The sequence below is a fragment of the Panthera pardus genome, unplaced genomic scaffold (assembly GCF_024362965.1).
Source record: "Panthera pardus isolate Hobbes unplaced genomic scaffold, ASM2436296v1 HiC_scaffold_20, whole genome shotgun sequence".
NCBI classification, from domain to species: domain Eukaryota; kingdom Metazoa; phylum Chordata; class Mammalia; order Carnivora; family Felidae; genus Panthera; species Panthera pardus.
Genome location: NW_026526766.1, coordinates 30154728 through 30172816, shown reverse-complemented (window position 1 = coordinate 30172816; position 18089 = coordinate 30154728). Strand labels below are relative to the sequence as shown.

The 18089-nt window shown below is 39.2% G+C and overlaps 1 protein-coding gene and 1 non-coding gene across 2 annotated transcripts in view; both read left to right on the top strand.

Moving 5' to 3' along the window:
• HSD17B3 (hydroxysteroid 17-beta dehydrogenase 3) overlaps nucleotides 1-18089 on the top strand; it is a 55130-nt gene that overhangs the window by 16631 nt on the left and 20410 nt on the right. Inside the window, exons 3-4 of the mRNA XM_019423438.2 lie at nucleotides 15570-15645; nucleotides 17315-17422. Of these exons, the coding sequence (XP_019278983.1) occupies nucleotides 15570-15645; nucleotides 17315-17422 (184 nt within the window). The remainder of the gene's footprint in view (nucleotides 1-15569; nucleotides 15646-17314; nucleotides 17423-18089) is intronic.
• LOC128778781 (U6 spliceosomal RNA) lies at nucleotides 14490-14593 on the top strand. The gene has a single exon (XR_008424492.1). It is a non-coding gene; the product is annotated as a U6 spliceosomal RNA (small nuclear RNA).

The following is an 18089-nucleotide window of genomic DNA, read 5'->3' as shown; positions in this document are numbered from 1 at the left end:
ATCCATAGATGTGATTACAAAAAGTAATAAAATGAGTAATGTGTCCCTTATCACCCAGCTTAAGAATTAGAACATCACCAGTGTCCTTGAAACTTGCCATAGTCACATACATCCTGCCTTTGTGTTTTCCCCTCTCTCACTCCCATATGTATAAACATGATCATGAACATTGTGTAAACAATTTCCTTACTTAAAAAAAGTTCTAGGGGTGCTTGGGTGGCTCAGTCGGTTAAGCATCCGACTTCGGCTCAGGTCATGATCTCTTGTCATGAGTTCTAGCCCCGTGTCGGGGCTGTGCTGACAGCTCAGAGCCTGGAGCCTGCTTCAGATTCTGTCTCCCTCTCTCTCTGCCCCTCCCCCACTCGCACTCTGTCTCTCAAAAATGAATAAACATTAAAAAAAACACTAAAAAATAAAAGTTCTATTACATGTGCATGTATCCCTAAACAATATATTGGTTGCATTGTTAGTTTTGAACCTAACATGGATTGATTCAGGTCTTCAGCAACCTGCTTCTTATTGATCAGTATTATGCTTTTGAAGTTCACCCATGTACAACATGTACAACATTTTCAGTATATATATCAGTATATATATATATATATATATATATATATATATATCACTCTGTGATATAAATACATCCCAGTTTAGTTATCCTTTTCTTTGTTGAGAGACATTTCAGTAGTTTCTGCTTTTGCTGGTATGAACACTTTGTCCAGGCCTCCTGAAGGTCTTATGCAAGAGTTGAGAACACTCCCAGGAGCAGAATTGCTGGCTCACAGGTTATACATTGTCAACACTACTAGGTAATGCCAACTAGTTTCCAAAGTTTTGGTGTCAAAGTTACACTGACCTTATAAACCGAATAGGGGAATTTTACCTCTTTTTAATATTTGACAACGATTGTGCAATTTAGCCATGATCTTTTTTGTTTGAATGTTTGATAGAACTTATCTGTAAAACCATCTGCCACTGGAGTTTTCTTCGTGGGACAATTTAAGCTATTCATTTATATCATCATCACCTTATTATTATTATGTTTAGTGATTATAGAGCTATTTGGATTTTAATTTTTTCTTGAATAAGTTTTGGAAATTTGAATTTTTCTAGAAATATATATCCATTTCACCTAAGTTTTTAAAATAAAAATTTTTTAATGTTCATTTATTTTTGAGAGAGAGAGAGAGTGAATGGGGAGGCACAGAGAGAGAGATGGAGGCACAGAATCTGAAACAGGCTCCAGGCTCTGAGCTGTCAAGATCATGACAATGGCATGATCATGACACTGGCAAGATCTGACCTAGGCTGAAGTTGACACTTAACTGACTGAGCCACCCAGGTGCCCCAATTTCACTTAAGTTTTAAACTTTATTGGCCCCACTTCAGGTAAAATACGAGCACTGGGTGAGCCCTGCTTCTCTCTCTCTGTCTCTCTCTCTCTCTCTCTCTCTCTCTCTGCCCCTTGTGGGATTCTCTCTCTCTGCCCCTTGCTCACTTGTGCCCCCTCTCTCTCTGTCAAAAAAAATAAATAAAATTTATTGGCATTTTTTTTGGGTAGCATTCTCTTACTAAGTTTAAAAAACAAAAGCAGGAAATGAATTTAGTCTAAGACTGTCATCTAGTTAACCAAACAACTGAATGTTCAGAAAATGAGCAGAAAAATTGAGAGGTTAGGCAGTGGGGGGACACAGCCAGGTCACTCCATAAAATAAGTTGGGCCAGGGTGTTTACTCTCTTCCCACTTTCTCTCTTCTTTCTGGAATTCCAGTTACTCAGATGTTGTTTGTATTATTTCCGGAACTCCTATTATTCAGATCTTGAAATCACTCTCTATTTGTCTCTTTTTTCTCATAATTTTCATTTTATCTCTGCTCTCTTCTCTGCAAAAAGATTTCATCAATTTTATCCTCTGTTTTATTGAATTTTTCATTATTTGCTGTTTTTTAAAAAATTTCAAATTTCTAGGGGGCACCTGGGTGGCTCAGTTGGTTAAGCGTCCGGCTTTGGCTCAGGTCATGATCTCTTCCTTTGTGGGTTTGGGCCCCGCGTCAGACTCTGTGTTGACAGCTGGGAGCCTGGAGCCTGCCTCAGAGTCTGTGTCTCCCTCTCTCTCTGCCCCTCCCCTGCTAGCGCTCTGTCTGTTTCTCTCTCTCCCTTTCTCAAAAATAAATATTAAAAAATTCTTTAATTTCAAGTTTCTAAAAAATTAAGAATGAAAACTTTTAAAATAAATTAAGAATCATTCGCATTTCTGAGAGATCTTTTGTGTTTTGTTTGCCTGTTCTTTGCATAGAGCAGCAGCCTCTCTTACCCTTTGGGGATATATCGATTTTTTTTTCTTCTTTCAAAAAAATTGCGTTCCCCTTCCAAGTTGCTTTTTTTCCTGTTTGGCTCTCTGTCTTTCATGTTAACAGCTTTCCACAGATAATCATTGGTCTGTCCATGTCTGAGAGCTGGATTAGGGGAATGAGGACTCTGCCTGGAGTGTCTGAGCCAGATGGAGCTTGGAGCTGAGGGTGATTGGCTCCTGCTTGGGGAGCCCACAAGCCAGTGTCTTGATGTGGGTGAGACTCCCCAGAGAAGAGGTAGCCTACTGCCCATATAGCAAAGGCCCGACTGCCATCTTTCTGGAGTCAGACCTGGTATGGACATAATTTGTGCAACTCCTTGCTCCCAGAGAGGACTCCTGTCTTCAACGTGTGGAACATGGAATGGAGGTGGGCATTCGGGCACTACGTCTTCTCCAACAGCTCTTACCCAATCCCCCCTCATTTGGCACCCCCTTTACTCCGGGTTTGGTGCTGGCAGTGCCTGAGAATTTTGAGGATTTTAGTGGTACAAATTTGGTCAGTTCTCAGTTTATCCCATGGCTGGTGTAAGACTTGGGATCCTGCCCATCTACTTCCTAGGAACCCAAAATTTGGGGTTGCTCTTGTCTTTTGGTACTATCTCTGTGGATTTATGGTTTTTTTAAAAAAAAATGCTTCCCATTTAATGGGATTTCAGGAGGAGCATAATTAACTACATGTGTTTAGTTTCCCCTCTTAACCCCTTTTCTGTATTTAAATTTTTTTTTATTTTAGAGAGAGAGAGTGCATGTTCGCTGCATGAGTGGGGGAAAGGCAGAGGGAGAGAGAACGAGAGAGGGAGAGAGAGAGAGAGAGAGATTGTCTCAAGCAGGCTCACCGCTTAGCCGCTTAGCGTGGAGCTCAACTCGCGGCTTGATCATGATCTGAACTGAAATCAGGAGTCCAATGCTCAACTGATTGAGCCATCCAGGTGGCCATACCCTTTTCTATATTTTAAATCCAAGCTGGATCTCTAATTATGCCCACATTTTCATTCCTAATATTACTTATGGTTTATTTGTGCATTCTCTCTTTTTTCTTGATTAATTTTGCTGGAGATTTGTCAGTTTTATCAGTTTTTTTCAAAGACTCAACTTTCTTTTCTTTTTTTTTTTTTTAACACAATTTATTGTCAAATTGGCTAACATACAGTGTGTAAAGTGTGCTCTTGGTTTTTGGGGTAGATTCCCATGGTTCATCGCTTATGTACAACACCCAGTGCTCATGCCAACAAGCGCCCTCCTTAATGCCCATCACTCATTTTACCCTCTCCCCCACCCCCCCTCCACCTACAGTTTGTTCCCTGTATTTAAAAGTCTCTTAGGGTTTGCCTTCCTCCCTCTCTGTTTGTAACTATTTTTCCCCCCTTCCCTTCCCCCATGGTCTTCTGTTAAGTGTCTCAAGATCCACATATGAGTGGAAACATATGATATATGTCTTTCTCTGACTGACTTATTTCACTCAGCATAATATCTTCCAGTTCCATCCACATTGCTGCAAATGGCATGATTTCATTCTTTCTCATTGCCAAGTAGTATTCCATCGTATATATAAACCACATCTTCTTTATCCATTCATCAGTTGATGGACATTTAGGCTCTTTCCATAATTTGGCTATTGTTGAAAGTGCTTCTATAAACATTGGGGTACATGTGCCCCTATGACCCAGCACTCCTGTATCTGTTGGATAAATTCCTAGTAGTGCTATTGCTGGGTCATAGGGTAGTTCTGTTTTTTTGAGGAAACTCCACACTGTTTTCCAGAGCGGCTGCACAAGTTTGCATTCCCACCAACAGTGCAAGAGGGTTCCTGTTTCTCCACATCCTTGCCAGCATCTATAGTATCTTGAGTTGTTAATTTTAGCCACTCTGACTGGTGTGAGGTGGTATCTCAGTGGGGTCTGAATTGTACTTCTATGATGATGAGTGACATTGAGCATCTTTTCATGTATCTGTTGGCCATCTGGAGGTCTTTTAAAAATTTTATTTTATTTTATTTTTTGTATTAAATATAATTTATTGTCAAATTAGTTTCCATACAATACCCAGTGCTCAACCCAACATGGAGGTCTTCTTTGGAAAAGTGTCTATTCATGTCTTCTGCCCATTTCTTCACTGGATTATTTGTTTTTCAGGTGTTGAGTTTGGTAAGTTCTTTATAGAGTTTGGATACTAACCCTTTATCCTATATGTCATTTGCAAATATCTTTTCCCATTCTGTCAGTTGCCTTTTAGTTTTGTTGATTGTTTTCTTTGCAGTGCAGAAGCTTTTTATCTTGGTGAGGTTCACTTTTACTTTTAATTCCTTTGCCTTTGGAGATGTGTTGAGTAAAAAATTGCTGCAGCTGAGGTCAAAAAGGTTGTTGCCTGCTTTCGCCTTTAGGGTTTTGATGGTTTCCTGTCTCACATTTAGGTCTTTCATCCATTTTGAGTTTATTTTGGTGTATGGTGTAAGGAAGTGGTCTAGTTTCATTCTTCTGCATGTTGCTGTCCCATTCTCCCAGCACCGTTTGCTAAACAGAATGTCTTTTTTCCATTGGATACTCTTTCCTGCTTTGTCAAAGATTAGTTGGCTATACATTTGTGGGTCCAATTCTGGGTTCTCTATTCTATTCCATTGGTCTATGTGTCTGTTTTTGTGCTGATACCATACTGTCTTGATGATTACAGCTTTGTAGTAGAGGCTAAAGTCTCGGATTGTGATACCTCCTGCCTTGGTTTTCTTCTTCAATATTACTTTGACTATTTGGGGCAAAGACTTGACTTTCAAAAGAATGTTACCTGCAATTGTGTAGTGTTTGTATGTGCCCATTGGATCAAATGTATTATATCTGTGTATTCTGTAGTCAGTATTCTAACCAAATGTTTGTGTGTGTCATCTAACAATTACCAAAGTGGGAAATTAAAATCTTCTATTCTGGTGATGTATTTTTCAGTTCTTCTTGCAGTTTTATGTAAAGCTACTTTATTAGGTAATCCTGAACTTTGAGGAACTGAACTTTTTACTGGTCTGTAGTTCTAGGAATACTTACATGCCTTAGAGCCTGTTTTGATTGATATTAAGAAAGTCATGCATTTTTTTCCTTTTGGTTGTTATTCATCTTGTGTATAATTTTTTTCTCTTTTTAGTTTCAACCTTCCTGTGTGTACTTCTTGAAACTAACATAAAGGGAGATTAAAAATCCCTCTCTGATATTCTTTGTCTTCACTAGAACATGCTAGTACAGTCATTTCTAAAATCTTGTAGACATTAGGGTTACAGTATAACTGTTGTGTCCATTTAGGCAAATAATTCAAAGGATTAACCAATATTTTATCTTCAGGGTTGTAAAAACACAATTCTCAAACGAAGATACATGCTAGCATTTGTTAAAATTTTATTCAATGTAGTAAGGAAGGATCCAGAAGGAAGCCAAATTGCTGATTGTGTGAGAGTGTCTGAGGAATAAGGATTTATATAGTCAGTTGGAAAGGAATGTGCAATAATAATTGCCAAGTTACGTACCAGATGGGCCAACTTTCTATGGGGTATAACCGTGTCGCCTCTGGGTTAGCTTCTCTGCTAGACAATAAAGTCCTGACAACCCTCCGTCCCTCACCTGGCTGGCTGTGAGCTGTCCATACCTCCAAGGGCTGAGGACTGTTAAAAATTCTGTAGCAGCAGGGGCGCCTGGGAGGCTCAGTTGGTTAAGTGTCTGACTCTTGATTGCGGCTTAGGTCATGATGTCACTGTTTTTGAGTTTGAGCCCCACGTGGGTTGACAGTGAAGAACCTGCTTGGGATTCTCTCTCTCTCCCTCTCTCTCTGTCCCTTCTCTGCTAGTGTTCTCTCTCTCTCTCTCAAAATAAATAAATAAACTTAAACTTAAAAAAAAACCCAGCTGGGGCACCTGGGTGGCTCAGTCGGTTAAGCATCCGACTTCGGCTCAGGTCATGATCTCATGGTCCGTGAGTTCGAGCCCCACGTCGGGCTCTGTGCTGCCAGCTCAGAGCCTGGAGCCTGTTTCAGATTCTGTGTCTCCCTCTCTCTGACCCTCCCCTGTTCATGCTCTGTCTCTCCCTGTCTCAAAAATAAAATAAAATGTTAAAAAAGATTTTAAAAAAACAACCCAAAAGCCCAGCAAAGTTACATGCCCCAAAATTTCCAATGAGGTCAAGCAGGCTTCTTAGAAAACATTCTGGGATGGTATTTAAAAAAAAAAAAATCAAACAATCATCATTGTGCCTGTATTTAAGTTTGGGATGAAGTGGGTTTTTTTTTTTTTTGAATGTTTATTTATTTTTGAGACACAGACAGAGTGTGAGTGGGGGAGGGACAGAGAGAGAGGGAGACACAGAATCTGAAGCAGGCTCCAGGCTCTGAGGTGTCAGTGCAGAGCCCGATGCGGGCTTGAACTCACAATTGTGAGATCATGACCTGAGCCAAAGTCAGACACTTAACCTACTGAGCCATAAGGCGCCCCTGGAAGACTTTTTTTTTTAAAGTAATCTCTATGCCCAACGTGGGGCTTGAACTCGCAGCCGCAAGATCAAGAGTCACATGCTCTACTGACTGAGACAGCCAGGCACCCCCAAATTTACATAAATGGAATCATATAGTATGTACTCTTTTTTGGTTTGGTTCTTCCACTCAGCATAATTATTTTGAAATTCATTCATGTTGCTGTGTATATAAATCATTCCTTTTTACACTGAGTAGTATTCCATGGATCGGCTGTACAATAATTTATCTGTTCACCTATTGATGGACATTTGGGTTGTTTTCAGTTTGGAGCTATTACAGATGAAGTTGTTACTAATTCTTGTTCAAGTCTCTGTGTGGACATGTATTTGCATTTCCCTCTCTCAATTTCTTTTCTTTCATTCCCATCCCCCATTTATCTTCCTCTCACATGCAACCTTGCTAATATGTTTGATTTGTATTCTTTTGTTCATATGTATTTTTATAAAATGTTTACTGTTTTGTGAACATCTTTTCGTCTATGAAAATATTTTACTAATCCAGGTACAGAACTGGTCTTTCTGTATTTAGTTTGGGGGAAAAAAAGGGGTGTTCTTGTTTTTGTAACTTATTTTTCAAAAAGATATGAATTTGTCTTTGCTATAGAATCATTAAGTTCAGTTCTCATTGCTCAATACCAGGCAAAGCCATGGAGGCCCTGTGTAATGACCATGGAGCACCGTAGGTCATTTGCTTGCCTCATGTCAATTTGAGCCCTGGGAAAAAAACCTAGACCCTGAGTGGTTGCATGGGTAGGGAGGCATGGCCTGGACTGTTGGGTTATCTGCAGAGGACATTGTGTAAGGAAAAACAAATTTCTCTTGTATTATGCCACTGAGATTTGGGGCTATTTTGTTACTGTAACTTTGTCTGTCCTGTCTTGCCTACTACAGACTGAGTACAGTAACAAAGGAAACACAGTGAATAGAAAACTAAAACAAGATAGACAGTTGGTGCAGTATATTTGCAATCGCAGTAAATATGACTTGGTTATATTTCCTGATAGATATGAGATAACCTAGAAAGAACTAAAAAAAAAATCCAATGTTAAATACAGGAAAGTAAAGTTGAAAGTATCCTAGTTTGCATATCCTAGGAAAATGCAAAAAGACAGGAAAGGATATTGCTCCCAATATCAGTATTAGACAAAATGTAATTCAAGATTATAAAAGGGGCACCTGGGTCACTCAGTCGGTTAAGTGTCCAACTTCGGCTCAGGTCATGTTCTCATAGTTTGTGAGCTCAAGCCTACATCGGGCTCTGCGCAGACAGCTCAGAGCCTGGAGCCTGCTTCAGATTCTGTGTCCCTCTCTCGCTCTGCCCCTCCCCTGCTCATGCTGTCTCTCTCTCTCTCTCTCAAAAATAAATAAAACATTAAAAAAGCATAATAGAAATGTTCATATTTATAAGATTCATATGATTAATATTGAGCCAATTCTATTTCTGACAATATAACTTTGAAATATTGAAAGTAGAAACCGATCCAGAGAAGAAGTGTTTGATGAATTTGCAACCACTGTAGGAGATTTCCATGACTCTTTCAGAAACAGAACTGATAAACGGGCTTTGCAGGACTCACTGGGCACACACTTGTGACTGTTTCTCTTTGTCTTTTTTAACCTGTTCCATAGCTCTGGTTCTTTCTCTACCTCTGGTCCCGTTACTTCACTGATTCCCTCTGGTCACTTCCAGATGCAAACAGGTTTCAACTCCACAGTCCCAGTGTCCAGTCACCTGCAATAATGAAAATATTGAACATGAAATAAAATTAAATCTCCCCTACTGCAGCTGGGATGTGCTTTGGAGACCATGCTCTGGGGACATGACATAGTGCTGTGGTCTGCTTCTCTTTCCCAGTTGCCAACTGAGATGTCTGAATCTGCCAGGGGTGAGGAGCAGGAGTTTGGAGATGGTCGGCAGAGAAGAGAAGGAAGGATAGGATAGGCCTGGTACTGTCCTAAGAAGGAGACTGGCTGTCTGGGCCTGGTGACTGACATTCATGTGACTTATGGGGCACTTTCCTGGGTTCTCCACACCTCACATGGCTTTGGTGAATGTGCTCTCATCTTGCATCCTGACCTCCTTAGCCCTTGAAATCTTCCTCCAGCTCCGCTTCTGCTGAGGTCTCTTTGCCTTGGGGTGGATGTTTTGTCTAGACTCTAACCCCATACCTATTCTTTCCCACATCTGGTCCAGGAGAAACAGTCAAGCAAGTCTGAATGGTGGCCTAGCTCATGGCAGCAGAAATCTCCAATGTCAGAGCATCAATAAGCCATGATTCTTGCTCTTTAGATTTTGGGGAGTGTTGGTCAGATGGGTCTACAGTTTGAGCATAATGAGTAAGAGATAATCCTTTGTCATGTTAAATTGCTGTAACTTGTGACCACAGCATCGCCTATGCTCCACTAACTGAATCAGCAGAAACCAGGGAGGGTAGGGGGCGATAAGCTGGATAGCATGATGCATAGAAAACATGAAATAAGATGGGATGGTACCCCCACCCCTTTTGACTTGAGGCTCCTCCCTCACCCTGCCCTTGGGGATGGGAATCGTAGCTTGGTAGCAGACAAAACCAAAGAAATCCTCTTCACAAAGCCCTCTGATTTGCTATGCTCCTTATCTTGACATATTTTTTATATGAGTGAAGGGTGCCCTGTGGATGGGCTCAAGAATCACATTGTCAGGTTACTTAGATATTATTTTGTAAATTTTTTTTCTTGGTTTGCTCTCTGAAATGATTTTGTGATCCAATTTCTATTGGGTCTTTGCACTTCTGTTGAAACTTCTAATTTAACATCTTACTACATAAATACAAATAATTAAGTTTATAAGGAATTTGAATACCCTCTCATACAGGTTTAACCAATACTTGGTAAGCCATTTGGTAAACCTCACTTTTAATTTAAGAGACAAAAATTTATAAAACCTAGCCAATGAAGAGCTAATACACATTCCTTAAGGATACACATGGAACATTCATAAGAGTGCACTTATTGGAAAGAAAATTGTGATAAGTTACCAATGGCAAAAAACATACCATTATGTTCACTGACTACTATGCAATAAAATTAAAACAAATCTTAGAAAATGACATCCAGAACACCTGGGTGGCTCAGTTGTTAGAGGGTCAGACTCTTGATCTTGGCTCAGGTCATGATCTCGCGGTTCATGTGTTTGAGCCCTGCATCGGGCTCTGTGCTGATGGTGCAAAGCCTGCTTGGAATTCTATTTCTCCTTCTCTCTGCCCATCCCCAGTTTGTGCCCTCTCTCTCTGAAAATAAACAAATAAACATAAAAAAGAAAGAAGAAAAAAAAAAGAAAAAAGAAAATTATATCCACCCTGTCATCTATATTGAAAAATTATACCTCAGTGTAACTCCAAAAAATAAAAATGGACATTCCTGTGAATTATGGTCGAAATGCTATGCGTTTCAAAGTGAAGATTTTTGGCTTTAAAGGCATCTATTAGAAAATAAGGAAGATTGTAGATAGTCTTAGCTTTCAAGAAATTCTAGAAAGGGAACAAAATAAATCCAAAAGAAATAGAAGGAGGAAATTAATAAAGAGAAGAACAAAAATGGGTGACAGAGACAATAGGAATAAACTGAACTGATCATTCAAGATTGATTCTTTAAAAAAAAAAACAGAAAAGGGAACAAATTTTTGAAAACCTCAAAAAAAAAAAAAAAAAAAGAAAAAGAAAGAGAAGGAACAATGTTGGGAACCTAGCTACAGACAAGGAGATTTAAAAAAAAGTAGAGGAAGAAGAAAAAGAAAGGAAGAAAAGACTATCTTTGTATCAGGTGAAGTGTATCAAGTGTATCAAGAAAAGACTATCTTTGTATAAAGTGAAAACTTAGATGAAAGACATTTCCTATGGAAACATAATCAAAGTTGGCTCAACCCATGCATGAGATGGAAAAGGCATTTATGAATATCTACAAAACACCCAGATGTTACTTGTGAGTAAATATTACTAAATCTTCAAGGAATAAGAAAGAAATACCAAAAAACCAAAATATTTCTAGGATGACCAACCAACTTGATTTGCTTGGGACTGGGGCAGATCCTGCGGTGTGGGACTTTTGGGTTTAAAATTGAGAAAATCCTGGGACAAGTTTCAGGAATTGTGTAGACAGATTGGCATGACTCTGATATCAAAATGGGACAAAGGTAAGAAGAAAATTGGGATCCAAGTTAAGTATTAGCAAACTGAATCCAGCTGTTTTAAAAATAAAGTAATTTGGCAAAAAGGAATAGATGAAAGTGTTCTGAAATTGATAAAAAATAACTTCCAGAAATAACAGGAAACCTCATGCTTTGTACTGAAAAACATTAGGGGCGTCTGGGTGGCTCAGTCGGTTATGCATCCGACTCTTGATTTTGGCTCAGGTCATGATCTCACGGTTTGTGAGTTTGATCCCTGAATCAGCCTCTACACCAAGCATGGAGCCTGCTTGGGATTCTCTCTCTCCCTCTCTCTCTGCTCCTCCCCCACTTGTGTGTGCACGAGTGCGCGCGCGTTCTCTCTCTCTCAAATAAACAAAAAAATAAAAGTGTTCTCAGTATGGGAGAGAACAGACAGTATATTTGCTTGACGTAGCACAAGAGATATTATCCAAGATAACGAGGCCAAAAGTATGCAAACATTGGAGAGGAAGGGACAAAACTGTAATCTGTAGATAATATTACTGTCTATGATGAAAAGCCAACCATTGATGAAGAAATTATTACAATGAATAAAAGAATTCAGCGAGGTGGCTGGGCAGAGTTCCTAATCACTAAGGGTAACAATGTAGAATACATAGAAAAATAACTGATACTATTGGGTGCTTTCCTATGTGACAGGCTCTGCACCATGCACTTGTGGTATGGTTTTTTATTTGATTCTCAGAACAACTTAATGAAGTATATCTATTGGTGTCCATGATTTGCCAATGCGGAAACTCTTTGGTCTGAGTAACTTGTGTGCACAGGTTTAAGTGGTAGAAACAAGAACTGAACCTAGGTATTTCATTCTAGAGTTTCCTCTGCTTTCCATAATAACTTAATTCATGATGGCAACAAATAAATGTAAGATATTGGTGACAGGTACAGTTAAATGTCCTCCCATATCCTTACTTTTTTCCCCCATGGTGTAGACTTACAGCCAGAAGCGGCTGCCCAGCCAGGGCATTTCCCAGACTCCTTTCCACCAAAGTGGGGCCATGTGACTAATTTGGCCAATGGAATCAGGCAGAATGATGTGTGTCACTTCTTGGTCAATGTGGTTAAAGGAGGGGATGTATCTTCTCTGTCTTAATCCTTGCATGGCTGGGTGTCAACACCCAGGGCAATCTTAGAAACCTAGTGTTGAAGATGGCAAAGACTTTCTCAGCATGGGACCTGAATGACTATGTGAAAAAGAGTTTATAAGACAAAAACCAAACTTCATTGTGTGAAACCACTGAAATTTTGGAGTTCTCTGTTATGTGAGCTAATGTTATGTTAACTAATACAAAATGTCCAAGATTTATGTGAAGACACTTCTAAAATTTTTGAGAAGAACACATGGGATTAGGACAAATGGATACCAAATGTCTGGATGAGATAACTGATTACTGCAAATATCGTAATATTTCAAAATATTATTTACCCTAAATTTCTCTAATTTAAATATAATACTTGACTAGACAATTTTATCATTTATTTGGAAAGTTAAACTAAGAAGATAAAAACATTTTGAAAGAGAACAATAAATGGTAGGAACTTGCTTTTTCACACATCAAATATCAAAGCCTATTAGAAGATTGTGATTAAATCATAAATGGCACTGGCACAGAAATTGACTAACAAATTGGTGAAACAGAACAGGTAGATCACGAATAGACCCACGGACATGTAAGAATTTGGCATATGACTAACTTGGCATTTAAAAAAATTTTTTTTAATATTTATTTTTGACAGAGAGTGAGAGATGGAGCATGTGTGGGGGAGGGGCAGAGAGAGAGGGAGACACAGAATCCAAAGCAGCCTCCAGGCTCTGAGCTGTCAGCACAGAGCCCGATGCGGGGCTCGAACTCACAGACTGCGAGATCATGACCTGAGACCATGACCATGATCATGAGCTGAAGTCGGACGCTCAACCGACTGAGCCACCCAGGCGCCCCTAAGTTGGCATTTTAAATCAAGAAAGAATGGAGGGATGCCTGGGCTGGCTCAGTCGGTTGATTTTGGCTCAAGTCACAATACTAGGGTCATGGGATTGAGCCCTGTGTCAGGCTCTGTGTTGACTGTGGAGCCTGGTTAAGATTCTCTCTCTCTACCTATCTCTCTCTCCCTTTGCACTCTCCCCCATTTTCTCTCTCTCTAAAAAAGTATAAAGAATGGAGAAATACAAAACTTTTGTAAAGAAAATTGCCACCCATCTTGCAAAAAATAATGTTAGGTGATTTCACGCTCAGGTTATTCTCAAAAATAAACGAACAGGAAATATAAAAATAGTGTAAAAGGTTATAGGAAAATATATCCTTGGAGTTATGGAAGTTCATAAAGGAAGTTTTTAAAAAGCCATAGAAAATATTTACGAACGATAACATGAAAATTAATATATAATGTATGGTAAAGGTGCCATAAATAAAGGAGAAAATACTAAATATATAGTAAGCAAATAATTAATACTCAGAATATGTGAAAAAAACCACAAAACACCTAAAAATTTATTTAAAACTGACAACCCAGTAGAAGAATGGGCAAAAGAGTACACACCAGTAATTCATACAAATGTCCAAAAAAAAAAAAAAATGCTCAGCTCCACTGATAACTATAAAAATGCAAATTAAAACAATATAAGGATATAATTTCTTGACCATTAGATTGGGAAAAGTTGAAAAGGTTGCTAATATAAAATACTGGACAGAGTGTGAAGAAATAGCTATAGTTGTATTTTTGGTGGTATGGTTTTAAGGCACCGTATTTTGGCAACACTGTTAAAATTTTAGAAGCATGCACCCTTTGATACAATTCCACTTCTTGACTATCTACTCTAGGAATTGATTCACTTGTATATATGAAGAGTTATATAGAAGGGTATTCATTGTGGTAATATAGGTAATGGGAAAACTTAAAAATAACTCCAGTGCTCACCCTAAAGTGAACTACAGGACACTATGAAACTGGAGTGATGTGGAGATAGATAGGATACTTAGAAATAAGACACATCATCAGCTTAAAAACACAATCTTTATAATGCCATTTATAAAGTGTGAAATGAATGTTTATTTCTGTATGTGCTTATATATGTATGTAGATGCAGAGAAAAAGGTAAGCAGCAGGAGCCTAGGGGTGTATAGGGGTTTTGGAGACATCTTTTACAATAAGATTGTATTTGTGTATTGCATAGATAATTTAATAAATTAAAATAGAAAAAGATGTAAACACTGAAATTTTTATTTGGATGGTTTTGGTGGGAATTGGGTGTGTGTGTGTGTGTGTGTGTGTGTGTGTGTGTGTGTGTGTTTGACATCTCTCTGGGTGATTTTGAGATCATTGGCTTGAAGATTGAGTTGTTGGCTATTGGAGATCACATATTATAGTCTTTAATTCAGCTGCTTATGTATTTTCTATAATCTGTAATTCCTTATGAAAATAAAGGCACAGTGCTTACTTCTGCAAGACATATACTAAATCTAGAACGACACAGAGAAGATTAGCATGGCCCCGCACAAGGGTGACACATAAATTCATGAAACATTCCATATATTTGTTAAGATGATAAATTTTATGTTATATGCATTTTACCACAATTAAGATAAAAGATAAAGGTATAAATAACTTAATTAAAACCATAGAGAAAGATTTCAACTAACAGGCCCTTTTGTCACTAACTCAAATGTTATCAGTCTCGGTTTAAACAAATGTTAGTTTTTCCCTTTGTCTTCAGGGAAAGCTCTAGCTTTTCTCACAGTAGCAGTTTTAGGTGTGAGGAGTCTCGACCTGTCTGGGACTGCCCAGCATACTGAGTTTGCCTGTCCCCTGTGCCACGTTAATGTGGACCTCTTCTGTGCACTGCCACTTAGCCTTGGAGTTGAGGCACTATCCACTCTGAAGAAGAGTTCCTCCCTGATCTCAGAGAAGCGTCTATTTACCCTCTGGTTCCTTATTCTATTTTTTGTCCTGCTGGGAGCCAAGAGAGAGGGCTCAGGCCATGCCCATGCCCAAGTGCAGTGATTGCCCGAGTGAAGTGAACCACGAGAAAAATGTCCTTATGAATAGGAATCAGCTCAAGAGTTGCTGCAGAAATACAGTTTTTAAACAGGGGGTACTGCCCTATACTTGTTATATAAATTATACTATAAAATCTTCTAAATTCTGAATTCCAAAACACATTTGGCCCCAGGCATTTCTGATGAGAGCGCATTCAGAGGTTTTTTTTTTTTTTTAAATAAAAAAGGGTCTGTGGGTCTTTTATTTTTTTAAATAAAAAAGCTCTTAGAATAGTTTTTGGCACATAATAAACACCTAAAAATAAACTATTATTATGTCACATATAGCTTGGCCCCATGTGGCTGTTTTGCTCATAATCCAGAAATCTTTGTCACATTCTGCACATTTAAACCCAGGAGAAGCAAGCACATCACCTTGTGACCAAGTGGGTGATGTTCCAATTCACCTTTAAAACACGACTTCCCTATCTGCTTATCATCTTGCTCATTTTCAGTTTTCCCACCCCCATTCCCAGCTAGCAAGACAAGGACTCAATGTTGTGCTTATCAGCCGGACACTGAAAAAACTACAGGCCATTGCTGTGGAGATTGGTGAGTGACCCAAAGAAATAAGGGAGATGTTTGTGGAGCCCACCAACCAAGTCTGTAGGTTCTGTCTGTAGAGGCCCCGTCAGCATTCCTAAGGCTGCTCCTGATGCCTGATGCACTGGTCCTTCTGCAGGGAGCTGACTTTACAAAGTTAAGGGCAGGACATAAGTGGCATTAGTTCAGCAGGGATTCTGTGGGCTGGGTGAAATAGGAACAGACACATGCACACATAGGTCTACTCTCTCCTTGGTGGAGTGTCTTCATCTCTCGAATTAGTTCTGCTCATCCAGAGGTCCCAGCTGTTTTATTGCTTCTGCTACTTCCTTCAAAAGCAGAATCTATGTTTGGGCATTTCCCTGTATCTGTGCCCTGCTCCTTGCAGGGAGTTGAGGGATAGTCCTTGCTGGTGGTTATCATATTTTTAAAAAATATTTGATCCAGGGCTGCCATGTATGGTTGTAAAAGTTGTACACTGTACAACTCTATGAGGCAGCATTTATACTATAATATTTGATCATTATGATCCACTGCAAGGTGTTGTTAGTTAATAGTAATCATATCCCTTTTTAGGTATTTTATTTTAATAATTATTAATTTAGTAATTTGTAAAATCCTTACCTCAAAAGAATGAGTCTTCAATTATGAAGACTTGTGAAGACTGTGACAGGCTGTCAGGGGATGGCCTTGTGTCTCTGGGGGAGATTTGGAATAGTGTGGGATGGTGGGAAGTGTGGGGCTGGGCAATCACACTATGGAGGCTCAGTGCCCTTCAACCAATGAATTCTGCTTTTGTTCCATGTCTGGATATCAAAAGTAACTTTGACCAAAACTAGGATATCCTTCAGTGTTTCTCTCATAATGCTAAGATGTGCTTTTTATTGTCCTTGAAAAGCAAGAAGTGTCTTTGGCCTGAAAACATCCCCCACCTGCCAAACTATGCCTCAAGATCACTTGTCCCAGAAATATTGCGTTTAACTCCAAAGTTGAGCAGGAAGCAGTTGCTGAACTCTACCTGTTGCTTTTATATCCACTGAAGGCTTCTGCACAAAGCCAAGTCCACATGGAATAGCAGAACGAGCATGGACTTGGAGGGAGCAGAGTGTGGGTGTCTTGGGGCGAGTTAGCTTCTCTGAGCCCTAGTTTTCTCCTCTTAGCAATGGGTGTAATATCTACTTTACAAGGTTGTAGAGAGGTTTAAAATAAGATATTATATGTGTAAATGCTTTATGAATACTACCATGTTGGACAAATGCAGAGGATTGCTCTGTCTATGCCACGGGGACCTGACACTGAGGAGAGGCAACATATCACTATCCTCTTATGGCCTATAGACCAGGGGTCTCATCCTTGAGCATGAACAGGGTCACTGGGAGGGCATGCAGGGTGGAGCCTGAGAATTTCTAACTCCACTTTGAGAACCATTGCATTAAATTTATTTTAGAGCATATACTTGTCATCAGAGTAACTCTCAGAAACACCAGAAACCATCACTCACAAATCTTTTAGCACGTCCCAGCATTTATTGGGGACTTTTTCGTGTTTCTAATTGGGGTAATGGTTTTATCCTTTTAAAGGTCTGCTCAGGTAGTGCCAGGAGCATTGGAGAAGTCCATGAGCAAGGGAGGGATTCGAACTCCTGTTCATTAAAGAATATCTGTTGTCTCTAATGCAGAGTGTACCACAGGGAGTAGCGTGAAGATTATACAAGCAGATTTTACCAAAGACAACATCTACGAGCATATTAGAGAAAAACTTGAAGGCTTAGAAATTGGAATTTTAGGTAAGTAAATTGCAAAATGCAAAGCATATTATAATACATTAGTAAAACAATTATCTTAGTGATGCTTGATTATTCTGTGGTAAACTTGAACTTAACCCATGACTGTCTTTTAAGTTGTAGCATTAAACAAAATATTACAATTCAATTTTTCAAGAGGCATATTGGATTAACACATTTATGTATGGCTTTGGAATGTATGAAACTAAGATACTTCAACCTTCCCAACCATATTTTATAATATGAAAATGATTTTTTCCCCCACTGATAACTGATATTAGACAGAAAGACAGAATCTCAGAAACATTGGCCTTGGGGCACCTGGGTGGCTCAGTTGGTTAAGTGTTAGCTCTTGATTTCTTCAGGTCATGATCTCACTGTTCATGGGATTGAGCCCTGTGTCAGGTTCTGCACTGACAGCTCGGAGCCTGCTTGGTATTCTCTCTCTTCCTTCTCCCTGCCCCTCCTCTCCCCACCCTTCATGCTGTCTCTCTCTCACTCTCTCTGTCTCTCAAAAACAAACAAACAAACAAACAAACAAACAAACAAACAAACAAGCAAACAAACAAACAAACAAACGTTGGCCTAAAGAATTAGTTTAGCAAACAAACATTGCTGTGATTGATTCATGAAATAGCAAGTGAGCATGTTTATTTGAGAGTTGACTTTC